The sequence below is a fragment of the Gymnoscopelus braueri genome (genome assembly GCF_963280865.1).
Source record: "Gymnoscopelus braueri genome assembly, chromosome: 14".
NCBI lineage: Eukaryota > Metazoa > Chordata > Actinopteri > Myctophiformes > Myctophidae > Gymnoscopelus > Gymnoscopelus braueri.
This window is the reverse complement of record NC_137619.1, coordinates 8,543,950-8,569,570: the sequence shown is the minus strand read 5'-3', so window position 1 is coordinate 8,569,570 and position 25,621 is coordinate 8,543,950. Positions and strand designations below refer to the sequence as shown.

The 25,621-nt window shown below is 41.4% G+C and overlaps 2 protein-coding genes across 2 annotated transcripts in view; both read right to left on the bottom strand.

The window, feature by feature from the left end:
- Positions 1 to 963: 963 nt before the first annotated feature.
- ptk7b (protein tyrosine kinase 7b) overlaps positions 964 to 25,621 on the bottom strand; it is a 121,982-nt gene continuing 97,324 nt past the window's right edge. The window contains exons 7-20 of the mRNA XM_080448643.1: positions 22,438 to 22,704; positions 18,793 to 18,929; positions 18,496 to 18,631; positions 17,067 to 17,186; positions 15,786 to 15,935; positions 15,257 to 15,404; positions 13,288 to 13,415; positions 11,045 to 11,248; positions 9,860 to 10,021; positions 8,847 to 9,079; positions 7,204 to 7,284; positions 6,114 to 6,265; positions 5,154 to 5,332; positions 964 to 3,626 (exon numbers count right to left, since the gene is read on the bottom strand). Coding sequence (XP_080304769.1) covers positions 3,466 to 3,626; positions 5,154 to 5,332; positions 6,114 to 6,265; positions 7,204 to 7,284; positions 8,847 to 9,079; positions 9,860 to 10,021; positions 11,045 to 11,248; positions 13,288 to 13,415; positions 15,257 to 15,404; positions 15,786 to 15,935; positions 17,067 to 17,186; positions 18,496 to 18,631; positions 18,793 to 18,929; positions 22,438 to 22,704 — 2,258 coding nt within the window. The 3' untranslated portion in view covers positions 964 to 3,465. The remainder of the gene's footprint in view (positions 3,627 to 5,153; positions 5,333 to 6,113; positions 6,266 to 7,203; positions 7,285 to 8,846; positions 9,080 to 9,859; positions 10,022 to 11,044; positions 11,249 to 13,287; positions 13,416 to 15,256; positions 15,405 to 15,785; positions 15,936 to 17,066; positions 17,187 to 18,495; positions 18,632 to 18,792; positions 18,930 to 22,437; positions 22,705 to 25,621) is intronic.
- The window catches only part of fbln7 (fibulin 7), a 156,552-nt gene continuing 155,889 nt past the window's right edge, over positions 24,959 to 25,621 (bottom strand). Inside the window, exon 10 of the mRNA XM_080448652.1 lies at positions 24,959 to 25,016. The gene's annotated coding sequence lies outside the window, so the exon portion shown is untranslated. The remainder of the gene's footprint in view (positions 25,017 to 25,621) is intronic.

Sequence of the window (25,621 nt, the reverse complement as noted above, 5' to 3'; positions counted from 1 at the left end):
GGTGAAGACCATTTATTTTATCAATGTACAATGGCCAGAGATGCTGCGGGTAATAGCGCCCTCTACAGGCTCTTCCCTCCACTGCGCGCGCATCATCCTCTCATGTTTACAAACGGGAAACCCATCTATGGGGTGATGCAACTTTGATGATGGAGAGTGCCACTATATTTCCACACTCACCAGAGGGCCACATTGCATATGCAGACACTTTTTATTTTCATATTTTAACTTTTTTCAGAAATTAATGGCGTACTTCGCCATTCTATGTCACACAAAAGTAGCCGATCTACAAGCTTAAAACGCGTCACATCGTGACGCGTTTTGAGCTTGTAGATCTGCTATTATTTTTGCTATTTATTATTTATTATTTATTTGCTATTTTTGAATTGGAATCCTGAAAAGTTAAATCTTTATTTAATTTCAAATGCATTTAGTTATACTTGTGTTAACTTTATGAACTTAAATACAAATACATTGGACATAAAAAAAGACAATAGAATTTTAATACTAGTCATTAAGCTACTAATATAGACTGAAGTAATTAAAGCGGGTCATGTTTGCATGTTTGGAATTCTAATAGCTGAAATCAATAATGTACATCAGTAAACCGATATTAATCTGCGGGCGGCATTAAGTGAAGGTGGGGGCTGCATGTGGCCCCCGGGCCACCAGTTGCCCATGTATGGCCTACTGTATGGCTGGTATTTACAGTTTTAGATTGATTGATTGCATAGGTGTCATTAAAATGTGAGATAAGTTTGAGAAATTCACCCAAAGGTCAAAACATCCCTTTCTGACCCCTTCAACAATGAGTTCTAACTAGTATCAATAATTCGTTAAGGGGGGGGCATGGTATTGCTATCAGCCCTGTTTATAGCATGATGGTATCAATGATTTGGTGTACCACATGTCTCACACAGTTGTGATTGACTGCCATGAATGAAACACGTTACACACTTGTTACAAACACTGAACGTTTATTGACAGCAGCATGTATATAATTGTGATTACTGTGAACATTTTGCTGAAGCGGATAAAAAAAAGAGGACTAGGTGTGAGTGCCTAGCGTTCATAGAAAACAAAATATTGTACACTAAAAACAATAAGTATAAAAACAAGTTTATAAAACAAAAAAAAGGCCATTGCAATTGATTAGATATTGTAAAAAAAAAAGAAGAGGGAAACAAGTTACGATAATCCTTCATTTGCCAGGCACTTAAACGAGTACTGGTGACTAGTTTGTCACACTTTTATTTTGAACCTCTTTTGTATTTAGTGTTAATATATTCAGCTGGTAACCGTACTGAACATGGAACATGAACTGAGATGATGAGTCATGACACTGGATATACTGTAATAGTGTAACTACTTTATGTGATCAGAGAGAGAGTACCTTTACTATTATAAACACTCCGTACAAAAAATAAGAACAACAAAAAAAAGACAGGACCTTCATGATACATAAACAGGCACCTGCACGTTCCTTCTACACAACGTGATAGAGAAAGAGGGATATTCTTTTTTTTAAGTGAAGTTAGTGCACGGCTTCTACATTATGTACACATCGCCCGGTGGGATGATCCGCTTTGTAACATTGCACAAAATAACTGGACCAGATAGTATTGATTGGACCTCAGGAAGAAAATAAATGGATGCCGGGGTTCACCGACTTGAACCTGTAACGGTGACAACACGGTGAATGAACTGAGCATGTTCATGTTGGTCTATTATTAGGTCTTCCTGCCCTAAGATAGTGACCATTAAGCACCTCAAATTTATATGAGAACAGAGGACACTCATAAAAGAAAATAACACACCCACACACTGGCACAGACTCCAATATATTCCTTGGCTATAAACATGTTTGATCGTTGTTGCTTTTTAGTTTTTTTGTTCATGAAGTGATATAACAGAGAAGAAATTGAGACATGAGTTATCCCAGTCATTAAATGCAAGTGTAACAGACAATGAAACCTTCATGCAAAACCCCCACCCATCCACTTGTGCTTATACACAGTACCCTGATATTTGCTTGTTATATACTGCATCATAGGAATTACCACCATTACGAACCTCTCCCTCTGCTATACAGCTCCAATATGAGGTTCCACTGGGCTTGCTACCGGAATCTGTGTAACACCGGCAACATCGCCACATCGTATCCAAAAACTAAAGGTAGTGCCCTAAATCTACAGATGTTTGAGGATTTTCCGGAACCCAAACTTTTTAGAACGGTCGAAACAACCGCTTAAATCGCTTATTTAGTCAGCCTCTGGCCATCTTTCCCAGTCAACCCGGAAGAACCCCCTACATCAGGTGCCAGTACTGCTCCTGGTTCGGCTACAATGGGAAAACATGGCCAGAGGCTGACTAAATAAGCGATTTAAGCGGTTGTTTCACCCCGTTCTAAAAAGTTAGGGTTCTGGAAAATCCTCAAAAAGCTGTAGAATTAGGGGACTACATAGGTTTTGGTTTTGGATACGATGTGGCGAAAAAGGTGTTGCCGTTGTTCCGGTATCAAGCCCAGTGGAACCTCATCTCGGAGCTGTATAGCGGAGGGAGAGGTTCGTAATGGGGCTACATAGGAATAGCACAGTGGCACAGCACACTCACACACTGGAGGCTGTGAATTCAAGTTGGGAGTGTACAGAAGAGGTGGGGGGGGGGGTCCAGTATGTACAGCACCGCCTACTGGACAGAGTAGCTTAGAGTCTCCTCCAGGATTGGGTTGTAGCGGCGTGGAGCTGGCAGTGGGAGAACATTATGTTCAGGCAAGCCAATCGAAACAGTCTCACTTTATGCCCAGGTGCAAGAAATTCCACTTTTCATCAATCTTTTTTCTTTTCATCAATCTTTTTTTCTTTTCATCAAGGAAATGCACCAAGGAGGCTACAGGAAAAATGATTCTAGGATTCAATAGGTCTTCACAATCTTTTGAAACCATAATGGCTATTCATCCGAGCGCCTCATCTTGACTTCCCCTGCAGGGTTTGCGGAAACAGGTCCAGGTAGGTGGGTGGGTAGGGTGGATGCTGGGTGGGGCACTGTGGTTCTTGGTTTCCACTTGGATAGTGTCACTGGGACAGACAGGCCCTGAGAAAGGGGATCGGGGTGGTCTACAGGCATACAGGGTCAAAGTGGAACCACAAAAAAAGGGGGCTGCAAAGGGATAGTCTTCCATGCTGCAGTTAAGGCAAGTGTAAACTCCTGGCACTGCTCACAAGAGGCCATTCACACCAACAAACAGTGCGTTTCCATTGGTATAGCAAAAAAGTCTTCTCTTATCCACACATACACACTTATAGTTTTTCTTTTGAAATACATAGAAAAGTTTTTGTTTTCGTTTCTCCTCAACCCTCCTCCCTGAAATGTATAAGACTATTAAATCCAGCATTTCTGTCTTTGTTTGGAGGGTTGACAATAAAGTCCCCTCTGATGCGGGGGGGGGGGGGCCTCTAGGTCCCCTCAGACCTTGCTGTCGGAGGGCAGCTCTCCCAGAGCGTGGACAATCTCGCTGAAGGAGGGGCGCTCTTTGGGGCTGGACGCCCAGCAGCGAGCCATGAGCTTGTAGACCTTGGAAGGGCACCCGTCTGGAACGGCTAGCTTCAGCTTCGACGCCTGCAGGCCTGGAGAAGAACCAGCCGAGACACAAACGGTTCAAATGCATCCAGTACACTTAAAAAAGGACCACTGCCAATACATGCTGTTGTCTAATCACAGCTTTAGCCGTGTATTTTACATAAACAGACAGATTTCTTCCGCTAACTAGATTTTGTATCTCTTCACATTGTCTCTGAACCTGATTAATTAAAGGACGACTTCACCCATTTTCAACCTATCTTCATATAATTGGTCCTCACTAATAGTCATGATAAAATGGTACCACTTTTTTGGGTACTTGGTCTGTGTCTCCTAGAAGGGCCGTGGCCACCGGGAAAACCGCCTACCAGTGACATCATCATTTGGCAGATTTCTTTTTTCGAACAAGATTTCATTTTTAATTTAGATTTGTATTAACGTGAGAACAATGGCTTCCATTATAGCATGCTAACTTTCCAGGAATAGATAGCCAACGGCTTCTATTAGCTTGGATTCCCCATCGGTGATGTCACTGGTAGGCGGGTTTCTGAACTGTTCACAGCCCTCCTCTGAGACATAGACGGAGTAGACAAAAAATTTACCATTTTATCATGAGCATTAGTGAGGACCTATTATATGAAGATAGGTTGAAAATGGGTGAAGTCGTCCTTTAACTCTTTGACTGCCAGAGTATTTTCATAAAGTACTCCCCCAGTGCCAGCAATTTTCGTGTTTTTTTATTTTTATATTTTGAATTTTTCTCATGAAAATAATTTAAGGGCACATAATATAAAGACCCAGCACAAATCCGCCACTAGAGTGCAGCACATGACTGCTTGATCAGGTCGTTAGGTCTCTCTCACCCTTCTTGATAGATTAGACAGGGAAAAACATGAAAACGGATGTGACGTCCTCCCAGATTGTTTTGATCGCCAAAATTACGATGTGAGACACGACGGCGATGACTGATCGTCACCCAGACCATAGATTATAGAAGAGAAACTGTCCGTTTGTCCGTCATACCGTGTGAAAGACCGTTTATTTACCTATTTTGGACGAAAATGACTGGGGAAAAGAATCAAAAAACGGAAACGGAATCCAGGTCATGAAACCGGATGCAGATGTCCGTGAAGTAAGTGGAACTCGAGAATAACATTGAATATTAAGCAGCATAGCGCAATCAGAGATTAAACAATGAACGCGCGTCGACGGCCAACTGGACAAAGTAGCACTTGACGCGTTATCGCGTCGTCCGCAGTCAAAGAGTTAAGTTAACATTGGCTAAGAAGACATGAATGTTTGAATTGCATACACGATTTTCATCGAAATTACAAGGCCTGATGCCAGATACTATGTCTCGCCCCTGGTATGCCTTGAATTGTAGGATAAATGTGTTGGGGAAAGATCAGAATCAGGGAGAATGATGAGTCAAGCTGTGTGGACCGGCGAGCAGCTGACGAGCATATTAGTGGGATCAGGTTTGTGGAAAAAAAACATTAACCAAACAAAGAATTGTGTGGGTCTTTTAAGCTCGTTGCATCGCAAATCATCGCTGTGGACTTTATTATACTGACCTTCCAGCACCTCATCATCAGTGAGTTTGGTGTGCGGCTGTTCCCCCAGGCTGAACACCTCCCACATGAGCACTCCAAAGGCCCACACGTCTGACTTGGTGGAGAAGTCGTCCTCAAACACAGACTCGGCCGGGAGCCAGCGCAGGGGAATCCATGCTTGTCTGTAGTGGTAGTACTCACTTCATAAAAAGATGGGAGAGATAAAAGAGACGGAGAGGCAAAGTTAAGCCGATTGCACGCTTTTTACCAGCAGTCAACAGACAACACAAAGGAGACTCTTTGTGTTGTCCTACAGGAACCGCTGAAGGTCATCAAAGTATTGGCTTAGGAATGCGACAAAAACTAAAACATATCCATGAATTCAAGTCTCCATGGGGTGACTAATCGATAGAAAAAAAGTCATTTTGAGGATGAACTATCCCTTTAACCCATTAAGACCTGGTATCTGTGTCATTTTTAGATTTGAGCTAAAAAGCCATATTTTACACTTTTGGCTATTCAAAAATAGCAGATATACAAGCTCATAGCGCGGCACCGAGTGCCGCGCTATGAATTGTAGATCTGCTATTTTTGAAAAATCGTGAAAATGTGTGCAAATCTTTGAATATATATATTTTTAAAGCGAACATTTAACTCAAATCTTTGCTTCTGGGGGTCCCTGGGGGGACAGTGATGACGTCATAGTGGGCGTGGCCTGGAACAAAATATTTTCAGATGGGGGTCCGCGGCCAAATACATATAATTTTGGGGGTCCTTGGCATGAAAAAGATTGAGCACCACGTATGTAGAAACATACGTTTTTCAGAATACTGTTGGGATTTAGGAGATATGTAGAATATAGGTCTTAATGGGTTAAGTGATTTATTATCACATTGGCTGTCATCAACGCAAAGTCCAGTATTATATTTGTGGATTAAAGTAATTCAGATTTGAAAGTTCACGTTCAGATGAAACAATCACCTGTTGTACACATCCTTGCTGAGGCTGAGTGCGGACACTTTGACGTGACGTTGACCGCTGATCAGGCAGTTCCGGGCAGCGAGGTCCTTGTGAACGAAGCGGTGATTGGACAGGTGCTCCATCCCCTGAGCCACCTGGGCACAGATGGAAACCTGAGGGAGAGAATCGAATGTTGAAGGGCCGAGAAAGCTGCACGACACGGTAGTACAGTGTTCAATGTGCATGGAGATTCAACGTCAGTGGCTCTCAACTCCTGATGCCCCGGGGACCCCTGAGGTACTACTGATTTTGCAGCCAATTCTATGTGTTAAGTGGGTTATATGGCAAACACAGAGGTCACTTATAAAGTAGGCTGCACCAACGCTCCTGATTTCGTGTATAGAGGGGCGGGTGTATAGAGGCGCAGAGAGACTGCGCCTGATCCCATTGGTTCACCGATCTGTCCGTCAACCCCCGCCCCGTTAACACAACATTACGAGCGACGCCCACTGCACTCTGATTGGTTGGGGAAATGAAACACTTCCTATACCGGGTACACCGATGCGCTCCTCCAGGCTTTTATTTTTTAGCAAAACTAAACAATAAAAGTCTGGAGATCGAGGCTACTTATAAAGGGACTGGGACAAAGGTGAACTCATTACATGGGAGTGTCCTCTATCTACCCATCAGCATGGGTGGGGTGGATAATTACCCATTACTGACAAGTAACCAACACACTATTTCAGTGTGACAGTGAATTGTGCACGTTTCATAATTTCCTTATTCATATTTAAATATGAAGTATACTACAACGATATACAAAAAGATACATATTTCTGGGACGCTCTCACCCATGCTGATGGGTAGATTGAGGACACTACTATGTAATGAGTTCACCTTCGTCCCAGTCCCTTTAGAAGTGACGTGTGTCTGTTGAACCCTGAGGAAGACTTTACTGTCAAAACTTTGGTTTCTTTTTAAATAAACTTTCGCAGAGCCTCATCTCATCTTTTGTGAAAAAAATGTGGGCATATAAAACCAACAGCACTGGGGTAGCAGAGGAGTAGAGCTGAGAACCACTAAATATTCATAGATACCAGTAAACACTCACTTTGGTCTTTGTGCTGAGAGGCTGAGACTTGATCTTCTCATCTTTGTTTTTGGAGATCCTAAGGAACTGCTTCAAGTCTCCCTAAAATCAGAAAAAAATAAGAAAAGAATGAAAGGTATTAATACTCTTGTGTGTTTGTGTGTGTATGTGTGTGTGTGTGTGTGTGTGTGTGTGTGTGTGTGTGTGTGTGTGTGTGTGTGTGTGTGTGTGTGTGTATGGTAAGAGTTCTGGCATAAACAGAGGAATTATGAATTGGTATGCTGACATATGTACAAAATGACGGACGCGAACCCTAATGGACCCGTGAAATTCATTCCGAGATCAGATTGGATCCGAGATATTACAGAACTGACCCCGAATAACAGATCCATCTTTACCGTGCACCTTTCCTCTGGTCAGACGCAACTCACAGGCGCACAGCTCAACCCCCCCCCCCTCCCTCTCTTATTTCGCAGTGGTAAAATCTGATCCTAGGTCAGCTTAATCATCAGTTTAAGTTAGCACACGTTTATCCCCTGATCTACACTGATCACCGGTCTTCTCGGATCTACTCCGTTATTGCACATAATAATTAACAATCCCAGGAACCACAGTAATAGAGTGGGAACCGACCCAGACCCAATAGACCAGGGGGTCCGGGACCCCTAGGGGGTCCTCAGAGTTACTACAGGGGGTCCGCCAAATATTTGTGTGATAGGAATCAGTTTTTTACATTAAGCACTTGAACCCTAGCCGATCTACAAGTTCACAACGCTTGTAGATCTGCTATTTTCGGCAAAGAGGTTTGGTGTAGAGGGAAAATAGAGCAGACTAAGTACAGAGTGAAAGGTCAAGTTTACTAAGTATTGAAACTTTAAAGTAATACTAGGTAACGTTTTCAACAAAACTAAAGTTAAATTGTATATCTTTTGCGAGTGGCAAAAGTTTCACAACACCCACTCCGTGAATTTCACCCCCGGAAGCCTTTTATTTATATATTTTCCATTGAAAGTGGACTGGGGGGACACTCCCGGGGAAATGACGTTCCTGGCCAACGTCATGACGTCGTGGCCGACGTCCCCAGGAACTACCACAACGGTTTCCTGTTTGGCCAGGAACTACCGCGCTATAACAAAAAGGAACCTCACGCTGATGTTAAGATAATGTAGAATTGGAAGATCGAAAAAGAACAGAAAAAGAAAGCACAGCTCATGGTAACTAATGCTCCACTGGCTAAGAGAAACGATCCGTAGATAGTATAAAACAATTAAAAGATCGCTTTTTGAAACGCTTCCGGCTTCCGGTGAAAACGAATGGAATTCTGGGTAATCGAGGATTACGGAAATTGTATGCAGTGACGGTAGTGACCAGCAGAGGTTGCTAAAAATCGTTATTTGGGATTCTGCATTGTATAACTTTAAGTGGTTAAATTTCTGAAAAATACATATTATCATGAATCCAAAATACACTGATGATCGCGCTGTCAAACAATGAAACTATATGGAATCTCTGAGAAAGTTTAATCTGCAATATCATTTTTATACAACATGTAGTGGGGGGTCCCTGCTTCATCTCTCTCTCTCAGCTAGGGGGTCCTTGGCCTGAAAAACGTTGAAGACCCCAGCAATAGACCATCTACTGTAATCCCCTTTCTGTGTGTTTACCAGGTCGTAGTACTCCAGGATCATGTAGTGTGGTTCTGCCTCCCTGCAGAGGCCCAGCAGACGGACGATGTTGGCGTGGCTGAGCTTGGCAAACATGTCCGCCTCGCGGCGGAAGTCCGACTGGAGCTGTTCGTCTCTGGTCTGGAGGCTCTTCACCAGCACCAGCGTCTCCTCCTCGCCCTCGTCGATCCCCTTGGCTTTGGCCAGAGTCACCTCGCCAAACTCCCCTTTACCTGTTATAGCACATGAAACACCCAGAACACAAAGCAAATGAGTTAGTCTACTACCAGAAATTACACATTGGAAACAAATTAGTAGTGAACTTCAGGCCTTGGTTGACAAAGTTCTATAGAGTGGATCTTTTGTATTGTATCTATTTTTATCAGCGGTGTAAAGTATCTAAGTACATTTACTCAAGTACACTTTTGAGGAATTTTTACTTTACTGGAGTATTTCCCATTTTCAATACTTTTACTTCCACTCAACTACATCTCAGAGGCAAATATTATACTTTTACTCCACTACAATTATTTGAAAACTTTAGTTACTAGTCACTTTGCAGATATAAAATTATTGTATTATAAAACACCACTTTAGCCCTATTATATACATAGACTATTTGAAAATAGCCTATTTGAAAATAGTGTAGATCAGCTATTTTCAAACATTTTAGTACTTTTACTTTTGGTACCTTAAGTATATTTTGATGCCAATACTTTTGTACTTTTACTCAAGTAACATTTTGAACACAGGCCTTTTACTTGTAACAGAGTACTTCTACATTGTGGTATTGATACTTTAACTTGATTTTTATTTATTCGTTGTGTTCACGGGCCTGTAGTGATTCTGGTCATAGAACCTGTGTTTCTCCCCACAGGGTGGGGCTGAACTCTGACAACGTTCTAACTATTATGTCACAGCTCTCCACTGAAACCAAACACCAAACACTCATCACCCTCTGCTACCTTTGACCTTACAACTGTCTTACTGCTGGTCTATCACATGGCTCATACCCAGGGTAGTGATGGTTGTAAGGTTGGCCCGGGGAAACTGGAGCTTGTCGTTGTTGCTGTGGCTGTGTCTTTTCTCTGTGGACGCTGTGGTACCCATGTTGGTGAGCGCCACCTCTTCCTGGATCTCAGCGGTGGTGTGGCCGTTCTGCGTCACTGGCCCGCCTGGTCAATACAAACACACATCACACACAGGGTTAATGTCAATTAACTTGTAGCTGGGACTATATGGCAGTGGGTAGCCTGCTTAGTGTAGCAGGTACTTAAGCAAGGGAATAAACAAGTAAATGCATTTACTAGGTCATCATAATAATGATTTATTCTTATAATTTCTTCATTTATGTATTACTCACTTTTAACCTAGTGTCCACTCTGTGAAAAATAGCTGATTGGCTATTTTTGGCAAAGAAGTGGTTAAGAAAGGCCCTGCACATCAGTGTTGATTTCGTTGAGGCGAAAAATGTTCGTCGGAAACCTTTTTTCACTGAAAACTAAATAAAAACTAAGCTATGATGACTAAAACTAAATATATATTGACAATTTTGTCAACAAATACTAAAATACTAAAATATTAGTGATGGACTAGTGGAGAAGAGATCCAGTAGAACTAAAAGACAAGTCATTTTATGTTTATTTGCGCTCGGGTGTTGCGCTCTGAAAAAAAGATCTACAAGCTCACAGCGCGTTGCGCTGCGACGCATTGTGAGCTTGTAGATCGTCTATTTTCAGCATGCAACCAAGTGTAAAATCAGCCATTACGACGGCATCATGACCCGCAAAAATACATTTTAGTCGACTAAATCAACTGTAGATTTAGTCGACTATAATCTTATATTTAGTCGACAAAAACTAGACAATAACTAAAACATTTCAGATGACTTAAATATGACTAAAACTAAATGGAATTTTACTCAAAAGACTGACTGAAACAAAATCTAAATTTGCTGTCAAAATCAACACTGCTGCACATAAACCTTTTGACTCACGTTTCATGTATTACACAAGATGAACACAAGATGGCAGCAAGTGCACTCAAATGTTCCAAAATGACATCTTTGTAACAACATAGTAAGTAAAGTTGAAGGTAAAGTCAGCCACCCACATGACTTCAGTGCCTGATTTCACAAACGTCTAAATAAGACACTTCACATGTGCTCCCCCCACACACACACACACACCCATACGTACCACCATTGAGGCACTCCATCTCGGGTTCCTCTCCATCCTGGCCTTTCTGCAGTCTCTTGGCGTTGCGTCTCTTCTTGCAATAGAACATGAGCCCCAGCACTATGATGATGTAAGCCACTGCTGCGCCCACGGACAGACCAATGGTCTGGATCATCTTGTAGGGAGCCTTTTCATCCTCGATGTCATGGGTCTGCGCTGGTTTCTCTGTTAGGAAACATTAAGCACATACACAGATATTGTGGTTAGCCGTAACCCTCAGAGTCAAATGTTAAAGAGAGCGTAATATTAAATTAGTTTTACACAGTTGGGTTAAAAAGTTAACAAATTCAAGTGGCACTCAACTTATGACTGAGACTGCATCTTACAAAATATCTGGTTGCCAGGAAAAACAATGTAAAAGGGAAGTTCCATTTAGTATGGGACTATTTCTTTTTGTATATAAAAGGGCTTGTTGCATTAATCATATGTTGAAATAAATCACAATTGATAGTAAAGGGGTGTTGGGGGGTGTTGTCCACTTAGCTTAGTTATGACTGCCTGTTTTTGTTGTGTTTAAGTCTGTTTTTTTCCCTAAATGTATTGTTATTTTACTGTTGTGTTTTTGGTCTTTGTCTTTTGTGTCATGTATTATTTGTTGGAAAATAAATAAATACTTTAATGACAAAAAAACTAAACAAATGACATAAGTAGAGTTGAGATATATTGATATAATTTAGATTTTGATCATCATTACTGATCGTTTCTGAAAAATATCTTGAGTAATATGCCACTGACAGACTTTTAATTTAGTAAATATCGGCCAGCCCTACAGTATACGTTGATTATGTTGAAAACGAATGAATGCATGCAGTTCACTTTGTCATAATGATATCAAACAGATTAACAGCAACAGCTAAAAAAAAAACACTCCCAGCTGCCTCGGGTCAGGACAGTCTGACTCCTAAAAAAAATTGCTCCTGGAATTTATGTCATAAATCATGGCTATGCTGACCTCGAAGAGCTATGACAACACAACACCCAAACTCAATTTGGTCTCAAGACAGTAACCTTCTTCACAGGGAATACCTTCTGCTAACTTTGGGGAGGGGAAAATTGGTTAATGTGTGTGTGTGTGTGTGTGTGTGTGTGTGTGTGTGTGTGTGTGTGTGTGTGTGTGTGTGTGTGTGTGTGTGTGTGTGTGTTACTTTCGGCATCAGTCAGCACACAAGGGAGCACAGAGTGAAAAAGTAGCGTTATTAGATCAAGGACCTCCACCAAATCCCGTCATGTCAGCGACAGCCTTGGCGTCACAAATGTAGACATGGTTATTAGCCTGTCAGGAGTGATGGCTAGCTAAAGGGATGTGGTTTTAATTAATGCCTTCATCTGCCACCCGTGATCATGGCTTACGCCCACTGTGTGGGGAACAGTGTTTGTAATCTAGCAAGATCATGCAGGTATTTCAACGGGCTTGTGTGTGTGGGTGTGTGCACACGCAAGTGTGCACGTGTGTCCTTGCGAACTATATTCTTTACATAAATGTTACCGAATGCAGTGATATATTTAGCATTTTTGTTTTTTCATTTCATACGAAAGTAGAGGATCCAGGCTATACAATGAGGTAACACTTGCTTAGATCGACTGTTTTGTTTCTTAAAGGGATAGTTCACCCTCAAAATGACTTTTTTTCTATCGATTAGTCACCCCATGAAGACTTGAATTCATGAGGATTTTTTTGTTTTTGTCTCATTCCTAAGCCAATAATTTGATGGCCGGTTCCGGTAGGAGACAACAGTTTAGTTGAACACATGCCCAATAGTTCTATCATGTTCCTTCATCACCTTTAAAACAGCTGCTCACTAATCTTTTGACAGATCACCATCCCATAATGAATTGCATTTTAATATCTGGAGCTCCAGTTGGAGGCGTTTGTGCTGGAGGCAGGCTACTCTTCACTACTCTCCATTGTAATGTCTCACTTTGTGCCGATTTCTTTCACGGAAATAAAGAAGAAAAGTGACACCTTCGTCTTAAAACGAGTGTGTGTGTGTGTGTGTGTGTGTGTGTGTGTGTGTGTGTGTGTGTGTGTGTGTGTGTGTGTGTGTGTGTGTGTGTGTGTGTGTGTGTGTGTGTGTGTGTGTGTGTGTGTGTGTGTCTGTCTGCATGTATGGATGGACAGTATTTCTCGATAGGTCTACAGTAAGTGTGCACATGCTGGGATATAAGGTATGCATTAAATGCAAGTGTGTGTGTGTCAAACGTACCGACTACGTAGAGCTGTGCCGCGCGGTCCTTGATGTTGCAGCTGTTTCCTACCACACACGTGTACTTGCCCGTGTCATCTGTGGTAACATCACTTATCACCAGGGAGCCATTGGGCATCTTCTGGAACCTGACAGATAAAGAGGGAGAAACGTTCAGAGGTCTACCGGAGGCAAATATGGTTGTGAGATGTGCGGTTCCACTCAACATGCACTATGTGGCACACAGTAAAATCCTCACTTGATCCATTTGTAACTCTCAATTAATGATAGATACAAATGGAGTTGAACCACTGCATCATACAACAGTACGGTGTTCACAAGAGGACATTCACTGAAACATCATCAACTTAAAAGTCTGAATTGTCGGGGCACACCGGTGGAGGAATGGATTGTGTGCTGACCACACAATCTCTCTCCAACATTCTGTCTGACTGGCACATGTGATGACAATGTTCTGGGGTTGTGCATGTCATGCAATGGAGGTCAAACATAATAATGAAGGACTGTCATTACATCGTTACGGTGCAACCAGAGTAGACAGGCTGTATGGAGACTAAATGTTTGTCTGTAAACACATTGAAAAGTAGTGCGGCATGCTGTCATCTCAGGAAAAACATAATGTTACAATGCTATAGCCTGGAGGCAATTCACAGTCCAGATGTAGCATATATGGATAGACCGGTATCCGCTAGAGTTGGTGAAGAAAAACTATGCAGTAACTTAATGTTTTTTGCGACCCAGAATGGGACTGTTTCTTTTTGTTTTTTTTATGTTTTAATTTGGTTTTTTAACCTTTCCTACAACAAAAATCTAAAAAGGTTCAAAATTATTTTAAAAAGATTTCAATTTTCTTTCCCGAAATCTTCTACAAGCTCTCAACGATGCAACTGGTTGTAGATTTTCAATATTTCTGAAACAGGGCTAAAGTGGTTAATTCATAATGTATTTTGTAAGTTTGGATCCCAGGGAGATGACACATTTCTCCTTTGGATTCTGAGCTGAAAACGTTTGGGAACCCCTGCAATAGCAGATTTCAGCATAACCACCCCGGCATGTCCGTGCAAAGCTCAATATTTGACACGTACTGTTTGTTTCATGCACGTTGATGAAACAGTATCATGCCGAGTTGGCATGATACTGCTTCATCAACATGGACTATTGCAGTGGAAAGCTGTTTCAGCTGTTCTGCATTTAGACTTGCAAATGTAGCTTTGCATGCTTTCAATGTCAGAGGATGTTAGGCAACGCCAGGCAGTGGGACAGTTAACAGTCGGCTCGTCTCTAAACGGACACAGCAATCTTTATTAACCAATAAAGTCAACAATAAGGACAAAATGACTTCACAAGAACAATGTTGTTGGTGTGGCCGAGGTATTCACGTAAAACTATTGTTTTACATGCAGAGATTAACAACTACAATGCAACTATGACCGAGTAGGCATTTCAGTCTGGAGCTTTGGCTTGTCCTGGCATATTGCAGAACTGCAATTGACTAGTACCGGTACATCCCATGAGCTGGAAGGACAGGAGGGCTTATAATTGGATAGTAGTGTCGATCCCATGAGCCAAAGGGACAGCTTGCGCCCGATTGGCATAGCCTCGCAGGACGCACATCCCGTGGTCTGCAGGGACGATTGCTCTGGGATGATTAATTCACAAAAATTCAAAGTTGTCATTGACTGGTAAAAAAATATATTCATGAATTGAGGTCATTGGCCTCCTGGGTAGCGTGCACAAGAAATATGACACTGATCCACCTGGTAGATTGCAAGATTAATTGCGACAGACATACATAGGCTTCCATAGACACACACACACACACACACACACACACACACACACACAAATGCAATATCTCTGCCTGGTGGAGATAAAAGGTCTGATATGTGAGAAACTGCAGATATGGCTTCAGTCAGCATACAAGGGGAAAAAATGTTTTGGTCAATCAAAATGCACATTTCCTCCTTACCTCCTGTTCTTGTTGGAGTCCAGCACCTTGTCTTTGACCATCCATGTGATGTGAGGCTCAGGGTCCCCCGTGGCCTGACAGTGCAGGATGGCTGTGTGACCCTGGTACACCGTGGTGTTCTCTGGCTCCAGCTTAAAGCGGATGTACACTAAACAAACAAACACACACACAAATAAACATATTATGCATTGATTGCACACACACACACACCGTTTAAACAAAGGCACACAAACAGATAATAGCCAAAATAGCAGACCTATAAGCTCACAACGCGCCGGTCGGCTATTCTCACAATTTTCGCACTACACCGTTATGTGACAAAGTATAAACTAGGGCTTAAAGTGGTTAACTTATTATTTTATATATACAAAACGTAAACATACAGTATTACAATATGTAAAAAATGTTTCTCGATTATTTGATTAGTTGAAATAGTAATCAATAGAATAATTGCTAAGAGAATAATTGATGGTTGCAGCAATATACCGTTAGGAGAAAAGAGAAGTGAACTCCAGACAAAATATTTTACCTGCCACAGTGAAGGAGACCAAGGATCTGATCTCCCCCTGGAGGCTGTTGGAGGCGATGCAGGTGTAGTTGCCAGCATCACTCCTGGTGACTTTGGTGAAGTGGAGCTGCCCGTTCTTCTGCTCCAACCGGGGAGGCAGCTCCCCTCCGTCTGCAGGGGGCACCAGAGAGACACAAACGCAGTGTTAAAACAAGAGAGAGGGGCCACAGGAGAGGGTTTGCGGAGGGTGAGTGCATGGAAGGATTAAATAGTAGCCCCTCATAGCCCATGCAAATGAAGGCAATCATGATCCAGGATGATAAATCCAGCTCACGGCCTACTACATATTCTGAGCATGTCTCTTCATAGGTCCTTGTACAAATAGGATTTACCACGGTGAGTACTGAGCCGTGCTTTGGAGACGGAGGAAACAGCATTTTGAAAGAGCTACTTCAGTCAGAAGAACATAGAATATAGCTAAAACATGGCACAAATAGCCGATCTACAAGCTCACAAAGCGTAGCAGAGCTTGCGGATTGGCAATTTTTGGCCATGCCACAGTCATATAACTTAGTCAAAAATAGGGCTAAAGTGGTTAAGCGTAAGTGATACTTTGTGTGATGCATCACGATTTTCACTTGAAAAATCTGACATTTCTTCGAGTAAAAAAATAAATAAGCGCGGCTCATAGCGCGGCACAGAGTGCCGTGCTATGATCTTGTAGATCTGCTATTTTTGAATAGCCAAAGTTCAAAATATGGTTAAAGTCGTTAAAATGATTGTGACGCTATATTAACACATTGAGTGCCAGGGTTTTTTTAAAACAGGGTACTCACAGTGCCTGGATTTTTAACAATTTTTGAACCTTTTTCAAGTAGTCACAAAATATTTTCAGTGATCACCATCCTCACGGTGATCCCCTCATTACACACATAGAGGTATCATACAATCGGGGGAAAAAAATTAAAAACATTAGGTAATCCGTTCCATAGTTGCAGCCAGTTGAAAATAGTCGAAAATAGTCAAAAATACATAATAAAAAAAAAATGTACACAGGAGCCGAGATACAGGCTTTTGAAGTCATAAGTTAACCAGGAAGTGGATTGGAAAAAAATGGGAAAAAATTGTAAAAAAAAAAAAAAAAAAAACTCCTCGTTTGGATTATGAAAAACGGTCCGGACCGTTTTTGGCACTCAATGTGTTAACACAATTTGCTGGGTACCCCCTGGTACCCCCGCACCCCAAGGACCCCTGGGGGTCCCCGGACCCCCACTTTGAGAAAATATTGCAGAGAACACACACCTGCTTTGGTCCAGCGGATGGTAGGCCTCTCTCTGCCTGTAGCTGAGCATTGGATGTTCATCTCTTTATCCAGCTCCAGGCACTGTGCAGGCTGGGGGGTCGGAGTGAACTTTAGCTTCTCTGTAACACACACACACATAAGTGAAAACACACGTTATAATTAATTAACAACACACAGCAAACACAGGAGAGGGGGGGGGGGGGGGGGGGTTTCACCACATGTCAAAGCCCCCTTTTGTGCACTCCTCACACTCCAGTACACAAAATGAGCAGTGGTGTAAAAGAAAAAGTACATTTACTCAAGAACTGTACTTAAGTACACTTTAGAGGTATTTTTACTTTACTGGAGTATTTCCAGTTTTCTGTACTTTTACTTCTACTCCACTACATCTCAGAGGATAATATTGTACCTTTACTCCACTACAATTATTTGAAAACTTTAGTTACTAGTTACTATGTAGATTTTGATTATTACTACAAAATATACATTAACCACTTCGGCCCTATATACATTTCGTCCATTTGAAAATAGCCGATCTACAAGCTCAGAATGCGTCGTGAGCTTGTAGATCTGCTATTTTATACATTGTGAAAACTTGTGAAATGGAACATTCTGCATAACAAGTACTTTTACTTTTGGTACTCTAAGTACATTTTGATGCCAATACTTTTGTACTTTTACTCTTTTTTTGAATTTTGAATTCCGGACTTTCACTTGTAACGAGAGTATTTCTACATCGCAGTATTGATACTTTTACTTAAGTAAAACATTTGAGTACTTTTTCCAGCACTGCAAATGAGTGACACTCTGCTCACAGGAGTCGTGCTCAGACACATTTTGGGAGACACATGCAGATCATGTGCGCACACACACGCACACACACACACACACACACACGCACACGCACGCACGCGCGCACGTATGATCGAGTCAAGAAGCAGCGGCTGCCTATCGGGAACTCTGATCACATAAACAATGGAGATTGGCCAGACAAAATAGTGTCATGTCAGCCCATCCATCACCAGTAGAGCGGTGTAGATAGGGAACTTTAACACAGAGATAGAGTGTTAAAAATTAAGGATCTGATAAGGCACCACCTGCATATATTGGCTCATATTTAATGGCTCAGTGGGTGTTCCCAAAAGAGACAAAACAAAGAGCTTCTCTGTTCCGGGGAATAGACCCAGAAATCACATGTTAAAGACAGTTTTACACACGTACATAAACCGTAAACTCCTGAGTGCTAATTTAAACACTTTCTCGGTTAAATGATTTAAATGATTTAATTAGGATTCTGCTGTGTGGTTATTCAAACACTCCACACACTTTCTGTCACTGAATGTGCTGCTCTAGTTTTGTTTTTCCAAAAACAAACCTGTGTTAAATCACATGCAATCTGATTTCATGATAAACTTTCAGCTTTATTACCGAGGACACCAACTCTTGCTTGTCCAGACAGTCGGCCACCCTCCGTCTTGGTCTCACAGCCGTACACCTGGCCATCATACACCTCCACGTTGTTGATCCGCAGGGTGCCGTTGGGGAAGAGCTTAAAACGAGAGTCCTGGTTCGAGGCAACAGAAAGAGAAAGGGAGAAACAGAGCTAAATTAGATCCTTAAGGAGTTGAAGTGTGTGCAATAAGGTCAAGGTGTGTGTGTGTGTGTGTGTGTGTGTGTGTGTGTGTGTGTGTGTGTGTGTGTGTGTGTGTGTGTGTGTGGGCTGACCTCTGGCGTGATCATGATGTTATTGCGGAACCAGGTGACCTCAGGTTCGGGGTTAGCCTGAGCATGGCAGTGAAGGTAGCCTGGTTTACCCTCCTCCAACTGGCTGTCCATCGGCTTCATCACCCACACTGGGGCCGCTGTGGACGCACACACACACGCACTCTTATATTAGCACTGGGAGAGATGTGTCCTTATTTTGAGAATTTCACCGGTCACACTGTTGCTACCAGTAGTATCGTATAAGCATATCAAGTCAGTTTTATTTAAAAAGTAAAAAGTGTTGACTAAAGTGCTATACAATAAATATAAGTCAAATCAGTAAAAAAAATCAACAGTTTCAAATTAAATAAAAATAGTTAAAAATCTAAAATAAAAAGCATAAAAACAAAAATGCAAAACGTGGCAAACATTAGGACAATGCAAATCTTAAGGCAAAAACAAAGGTATTATCTTAAAATTCGGCAAAAATAGCAGATCTACAAGCTCAAAGCGAGTCACAATCTGCAATCTTTTTAAAGAGATTTGGTGTAGATGGAAAAAAGTGGTCAGAGTACAATTGAAACTCAAGTCCGTTTCACTAAGGCTAGAGGGTTTTAGTGGTTAAGATGGGATTAAGTGTTGATGATGGAAGGGGAAGACCTAATGTAAAGGGTTAACTTATTGCAAAGCCTTGGGGCTGTGGAGTAACTGGTTAGTGGATCTATAAGTGGTCCAGAGGTACAATAGAGGTATTCGAAGATAAAACTATGTTGCCAAACCAGGACGTTTAAAAAAATAAATATATATATACTAAAACTTTGAACTACTGCATGAACTTTAAACTACTTCTGTATTAAAACAGGTAGCCAGTGAAGAGAGGCCAGTAGAGTGGAAATACGTTTCCTCATCCTAGTTCCAGTCAGGAGCGGCGCGACTGTAGCTGAGATAGAGACGGCTGACTGACTCCCATGCAAAGGCAATTACAGTAATCAATACAGGAGGAAATGAAGGCATGCAAACAATCTCCACATCCTTAAAGACCAGAGGAAAAGATTTAAATTTGGCAATGGCTCTAAAAGCAGGGAGAAGCTACCACCCAAAACCAAGTAACAATAAAGATCCTGTCTGTCTTCGTTTTGGAGTGCTAAGTTTTTGCATATGGTGTTGCATTTTCCCTGTGTCAATGTAATACGTTAGTGACTGATTACAATGTATCACAGATGTGTGGCGACATGGTTTTTAAATGGGGACTATGGGTATTTAAAACGGCGACTCTGTATGCCACAGAAGTCTGAGGTCAGAAGTTGCTAGAAATATCACTATTTTTCTGCAGATTCAATATACTTTTTTTTAAAGATTTTTTTTTGGGCTTTTATGCCTTTATTTATCAATAAAGGCATGAAAGACCAAAAATAAATCAGTAGGCTGACAGGAAATGGGGAGAGAGAGAGATGGGGAGTGACATGCAGCAAAGGCCGTCGGAGCCCGGGACTCGAACCGGGTCGGGACTCGTCAGGCTACGTTGGTGCCTGGACCGCTATGCCAGCTGTCTAGGCCAGATTCAATATAATTTTAACGGTAGCTGTGCAGTGGTACCTTTACAGTTTCACGTTTCATATTTGTGTGTTTATGAAACACACACACACACACACACACACACAGATGCACCTTTTAACCCTTTAACTCATTCACAGCCACTGACGAAAAAAAACGTAATTTTTTCCAATTACCAAATCTGCCACTGATGTAAAAAACGTAATTTTGCAAAAGTTTTTTATTTTTTAAAGATCTCAACGTCCTTCATCTCTCGAAGTGACACATTTCATTGTAGCACACCCGGATACGGAAATGACGTCAATCGAAGATTTTCGTTTCCGCCTGCTTCCTGTCCCCCTCTAAAACGGTCTTTCCTCGGTTTTGCATTTCTCCGCCGTGGAATGCTGTTTAGCAACGCCGTTTTAAAACTGCTACTACTGCAAAATGGAATGTCGCCGATTGAAAATGTCTTCTCTGGGCCACTCACACAACTACCCTGTGTGTCTACAAACAGTTGAGCACGCGATCATAAGGGATTTAGCGAGGTCTGTGGCGAAAAAGTAAGTGAGTTTTCCGTTCACATGGAAAACTCACATGGTGTTTTTACACTGGGCTGGAGAGGGACTCCGCCCCGATCGGAATGTTTGTTGTCTGAGCGGCGTGCACGACTCGCCTGTGTGTTTAGAAACGATTGGACTTGCGATCAGAATGAAATTTTTTTTTTTGATTTTTTTTTAAGTTATAAAAAACACTAAATCGCTGGCAGTGGGCAAACACAGCCAGAAATAAGTCTGGCAGGGAATGAGTTAAGACCAGGAACGCATCTGTGTGTCATTTTAAGATTTCTTTGGCTATTCAAAAATAGCAGATATACTGTACTTGCAGATATACATGATATATGCAATGTTTTTGAAATCGTGAACATTTGTGAAAATCTTTGAATATATATATACCTTAATTTTCGCACTATAAGCCGCACCTGAATATAAGCCGCAGCAGCTAAATTGAATGATTTGTACATATATAAGCCGCACTGGACTATAAGCCGCGGGTGTAAAATCCATAGATTTAGGAGGTCCCCTAGTGGCCGTTAGCTGTAAAAATCCATAGATAAGCCGCACCGTTATATAAGCCGCAGGGTCGAAAAATTGGGAAAAAGTCGCGGCTTATAGTCCGAAAATTACGGTATATTATAAAGCGAACATGTTTAACTCTGTTACAACTTCTGGGAGTCCCTGGAACAAAATATTTTGAGCTGGGGGTCCCACGGCCAAATACATAGAATTACATATTTTCAAAAAACTGTTAGGATTTAGAAGACATTTGTAGAATCCCCCAGAAGCAAATATTTGAGTTACAAATGTTCGCTTTAAAATAATATATATTCAAAGACCCATGATTTTCCACGATTCCAAAAAATAGCAGATACACAAGCTCATAGTGCGGCACTCGGTGCCGCACAATGAGCTTGTATGTATGTATGTATGTGTATATATATATATATATATATATATATATATATATATATATATATATATATATATATATATATATATATATATATATATATATATATATATATATATATCTGCTATTCAAATCTGTTATTTGAATAGCCAAAGAAATCTTAAAATGACACAGATGCGTGCCCGGATTGAATGGGTTAAATCAGGGGTCTTCAACAGGGGGTCCGGGACCCCTAGGGGGTCCTCAGAGTTACTACAGGGGGTCCGCCAAATCTTTGTGTGATAGGATTTTTTATTTTACATTAACCACTTGAACCCTAGCATCCCTTTACTGAGGAGAACTTTAGCCAAAAATAGCCGATCTACAAGCTCACAACGCCTCGCAGGCGTTGTATTTTTGGCAAAGAGGCATAGGTGTAGAGGGAAAAAAGAGCAGACCACGTTAACAAAAAATGTTGAATCTGAAACACAATTTTATACGATATAGAGGGGGTCCCTGCTTCATCTCTCTCTCAGCTAGGGGGGTCCTTGGCCTGAAAACGTTGAAGACCCCTGGGTTAAATGAAACCAAAATCAAATAATCCCTTCAGTCCTGGTGTGCAGTAGTCATGTTGTGTGTTCAGTCCAGGTGTGCAGTAGTCATGTTGTGTGTGTGTCTACTCACTGGCGATGGTGAAAGTCACCTCCTGGGTCCTGCGTCCGGCCTTGTTCTCGGCCACGCAGGTGTAGACGCCCGAGTCGTCCGCTTCGGTGGGGCTGAAGACCAGGTCCAGGCCGTCCTGGTGGACCCTGCCCTCGGACGGGACGCGCTGGCCTCCCCGCTCCCACCACACCTCTGGCCTGGGCTGGCCGCGCGGAGCGCGACAGTTGACACGCTGCAGGGTGTCCGCCGTGAAGACTTTGGACAGCTTGGGCACCATGTCGTCTATCTCTGTGGGCAGGAGAGAGAGAGAGACATGGTCAGTCATCTTATTCAGTAAAATCAGTGGTGGAAAAAGTACTCAAATGTTTATCAATACTGCAATGTAGAAGTACTCTGTTACAAGAAAAGTCCGGAATTGAGTAAAGGTACAAAAGTATTGGTATAAAAATATACTTAAAGTACCAAAAGTAAAAGTACTAAAATGTTTGAAAATAGCAGATCTACAAGCTCACAACGCGTCGCGATGCGACGCGTTGTGAGCTTGTAGATCGGCTATTTTCAATTAGCCTAGAGAGAGAGAGAGAGAGAGAGAGAGAGAGAGAGAGAGAGAGAGAGAGAGAGAGAGAGAGAGAGAGAGGGTTGTGAGAAAGAGATAATGATGTAAAGAGAAAGGGAAATAAACAGACAGAGAAAGAGATAAAGTATGATTAGGGAGAAAGTGGGAGAGACAGAAAAAGTGAGAAGGATAAACAATGGCATTTAGGAAGATTTAACTTTGAATCGATTTAGACTCTTTTACATCTGCCATTCATAAAAAACTGCCTTCCAAGAAAATGAAGCGTTCCAATTAGGATTCCATGATGAGCAACCCTTAGCATCCTTAAAGAGTACATTCTTCCTGTCTTGTTAGAGCAAAGACGTGTACCTTAAGGACACAGGAATAAGTGAAACTAAACGTACAGTAGCTTTAGTATATAAGTTGTGCTATAGGTTGACTTTGAATGAATATATTTTTGGGCGAATTAACACAAATTAGCACCAAAAAAAAAGCCTTCGGTGTGTAAGATTTCTACGTACCCACATATAGTAATGTGAGTGTGTGTGTGTGTGTGTGTGTGTGTGTGTGTGCGCTCGCGTTTGTGTGGCTCACAAATGGAAGCCATTAAGGCTTTATTGGCCGACGTGCCTCTGAAACGAGGTCAGTGTCGATGACCTTTTTATGAGTCTGAGATCCAGATCTATTAATCACAGAAAAGCACAAATTTTTCAGCGGATGAAAGAGAGAGAGAGAGAGAGAGAGAAAGAGAGAGAGAGCTGGATCTTGGAGGGCGAGAGAGGAGGGGAATGAGTGGAGGTGGAGCCGCATGAAGGGGTTTAGACTGCAGTGGTGGAAAAAGTACTCACATTTTTTACTAAAGTAAAAGTATCAATACCGCTATATAGAAACACTCTGTGACAAGTAAAAGTCCAGAATTCTAAATTTACTTGAGTAAAAGTACAAAAGTATTGGTATCAAGATGTACTTGAAGTACCAAAAGTAGAAAGTACTCATTATGCAGTATCTCTCAGTTCACAAGTTTTCAAATGCATACAAATCTTTTGAAAATATCAGATCTACAAGCTCACAATGCGTCGCAAAGCGACGCATTGTGAGCTTGTAGATCGGCTATTTTCAAATGGCCAAAATGTATATAGGGCTGAAGTGGGTAATGTATGTTTTGTAATCAAAATCTACAAAGTAACTAGTAACTAATGTTTTCAAATAATTGTAGTGGAGTAAAAGTACAATATTTGTCTCTGAGATGTAGTGGAGTAGAAGTAAAAGTACTGAAAATTGTAAATAATACAGAAAAGTAAAAATACCTCTCGTTATTGTACTTAAGTACAGTACTTAAGTAAATTTACTTAGTTATTTTACACCACTGTTAGACTGTTTAAACTAAAAATCAAAAAACCAAAAAAAATCACTAAATTCTACAGTGACACAATCCCTCCACCCCCTGATAATGCCCAGAGGGATTAACAACAGATTAAGTGAATTAAGGTATTTGAAGAGATCCCCTCGCTCAGTGGGTTAAAAACTACAGAATACAGTTGTACAGCGTTAATCCCAAGCCTTGGGGAAACGGGGGGCTTCGGCAAGACGAGCTGTTTGGAGGAACAGAACACTGGTGGCGATGAAGCACACTGAGAGCTGAAATTCCGATCCTAAGCTTATTCAAAATATTAAAACATGCACATACATGCATTGTGGAGATGCTACCTCGGTTGTTAAGTTGAGAGAGAGAGAGAAAAGCGTGAGTTCACAGCGTAGCTTTTGTTTGTCTTGAAAAGCGGGGAAAGAAAGGCACTCAAGTGTGGATACTCCTGTTTGATTTGTAGATCATTTGCTTGTTGATGTGTTTAACTGGATGTTCCATCAATATATAATCATGTTCAGTCAATACAAACGTATGTATGATGCATGTTATAACATGCGTACTTTGTGTGTGTGTGTGTGTGTGTCAGTGGCGGAAAGTAACTTAAGTACAATTTTGAGGTACTTTTACTTTACTGGAGTATTTACAATTTTCAATACTTGTACTTCTACTCCACTACATCTCGGACGTAAATATTGTACTTTTACTCCACTACAATTATTTGAAAACTTAAGTTACTAGTTACTTTGTAGATTTTGATTATCATCACACAACCTACATTAACCACTTCAGCCCTATATATACATTTTGACCATTTGAAAATAGCAGATCTGCAAGTTAACAATGCGACCCATTGTGAGCTTGTAGATCTGCTATGTAGATCTGCTAAAACATTTTAGGACTTTTTCCACCACTGAATATTGAACCAATGAAAAGTATTAACAAGAGCTTGTAACTAAATAATGAACTAAATAATAACTACATTGGATCCATTGGACCTCATTTCCTGAAAAGTAACGGTTTAGGATATTATCGTCTCTGTCCGGTGGAAACCTCCAAAACTGTTGGATTCTGTTGGATTCAAATTCAAGAATAGCAACAGTAAAGCGGGTCAAATAACCGGCGGCTGTCTCAAGAATGCGACAAAAACTAAAAGATTTCCATGAACTCAAGGCTCATGGTGTGTAATTGATAGAAAATGAAGTAATTTTAAGGTGAACTTAACTCATTGACTGCCTGAATTATTTCTGGCCGCGTTTGCCCACTGCCAGAGATTTTTCATTGAA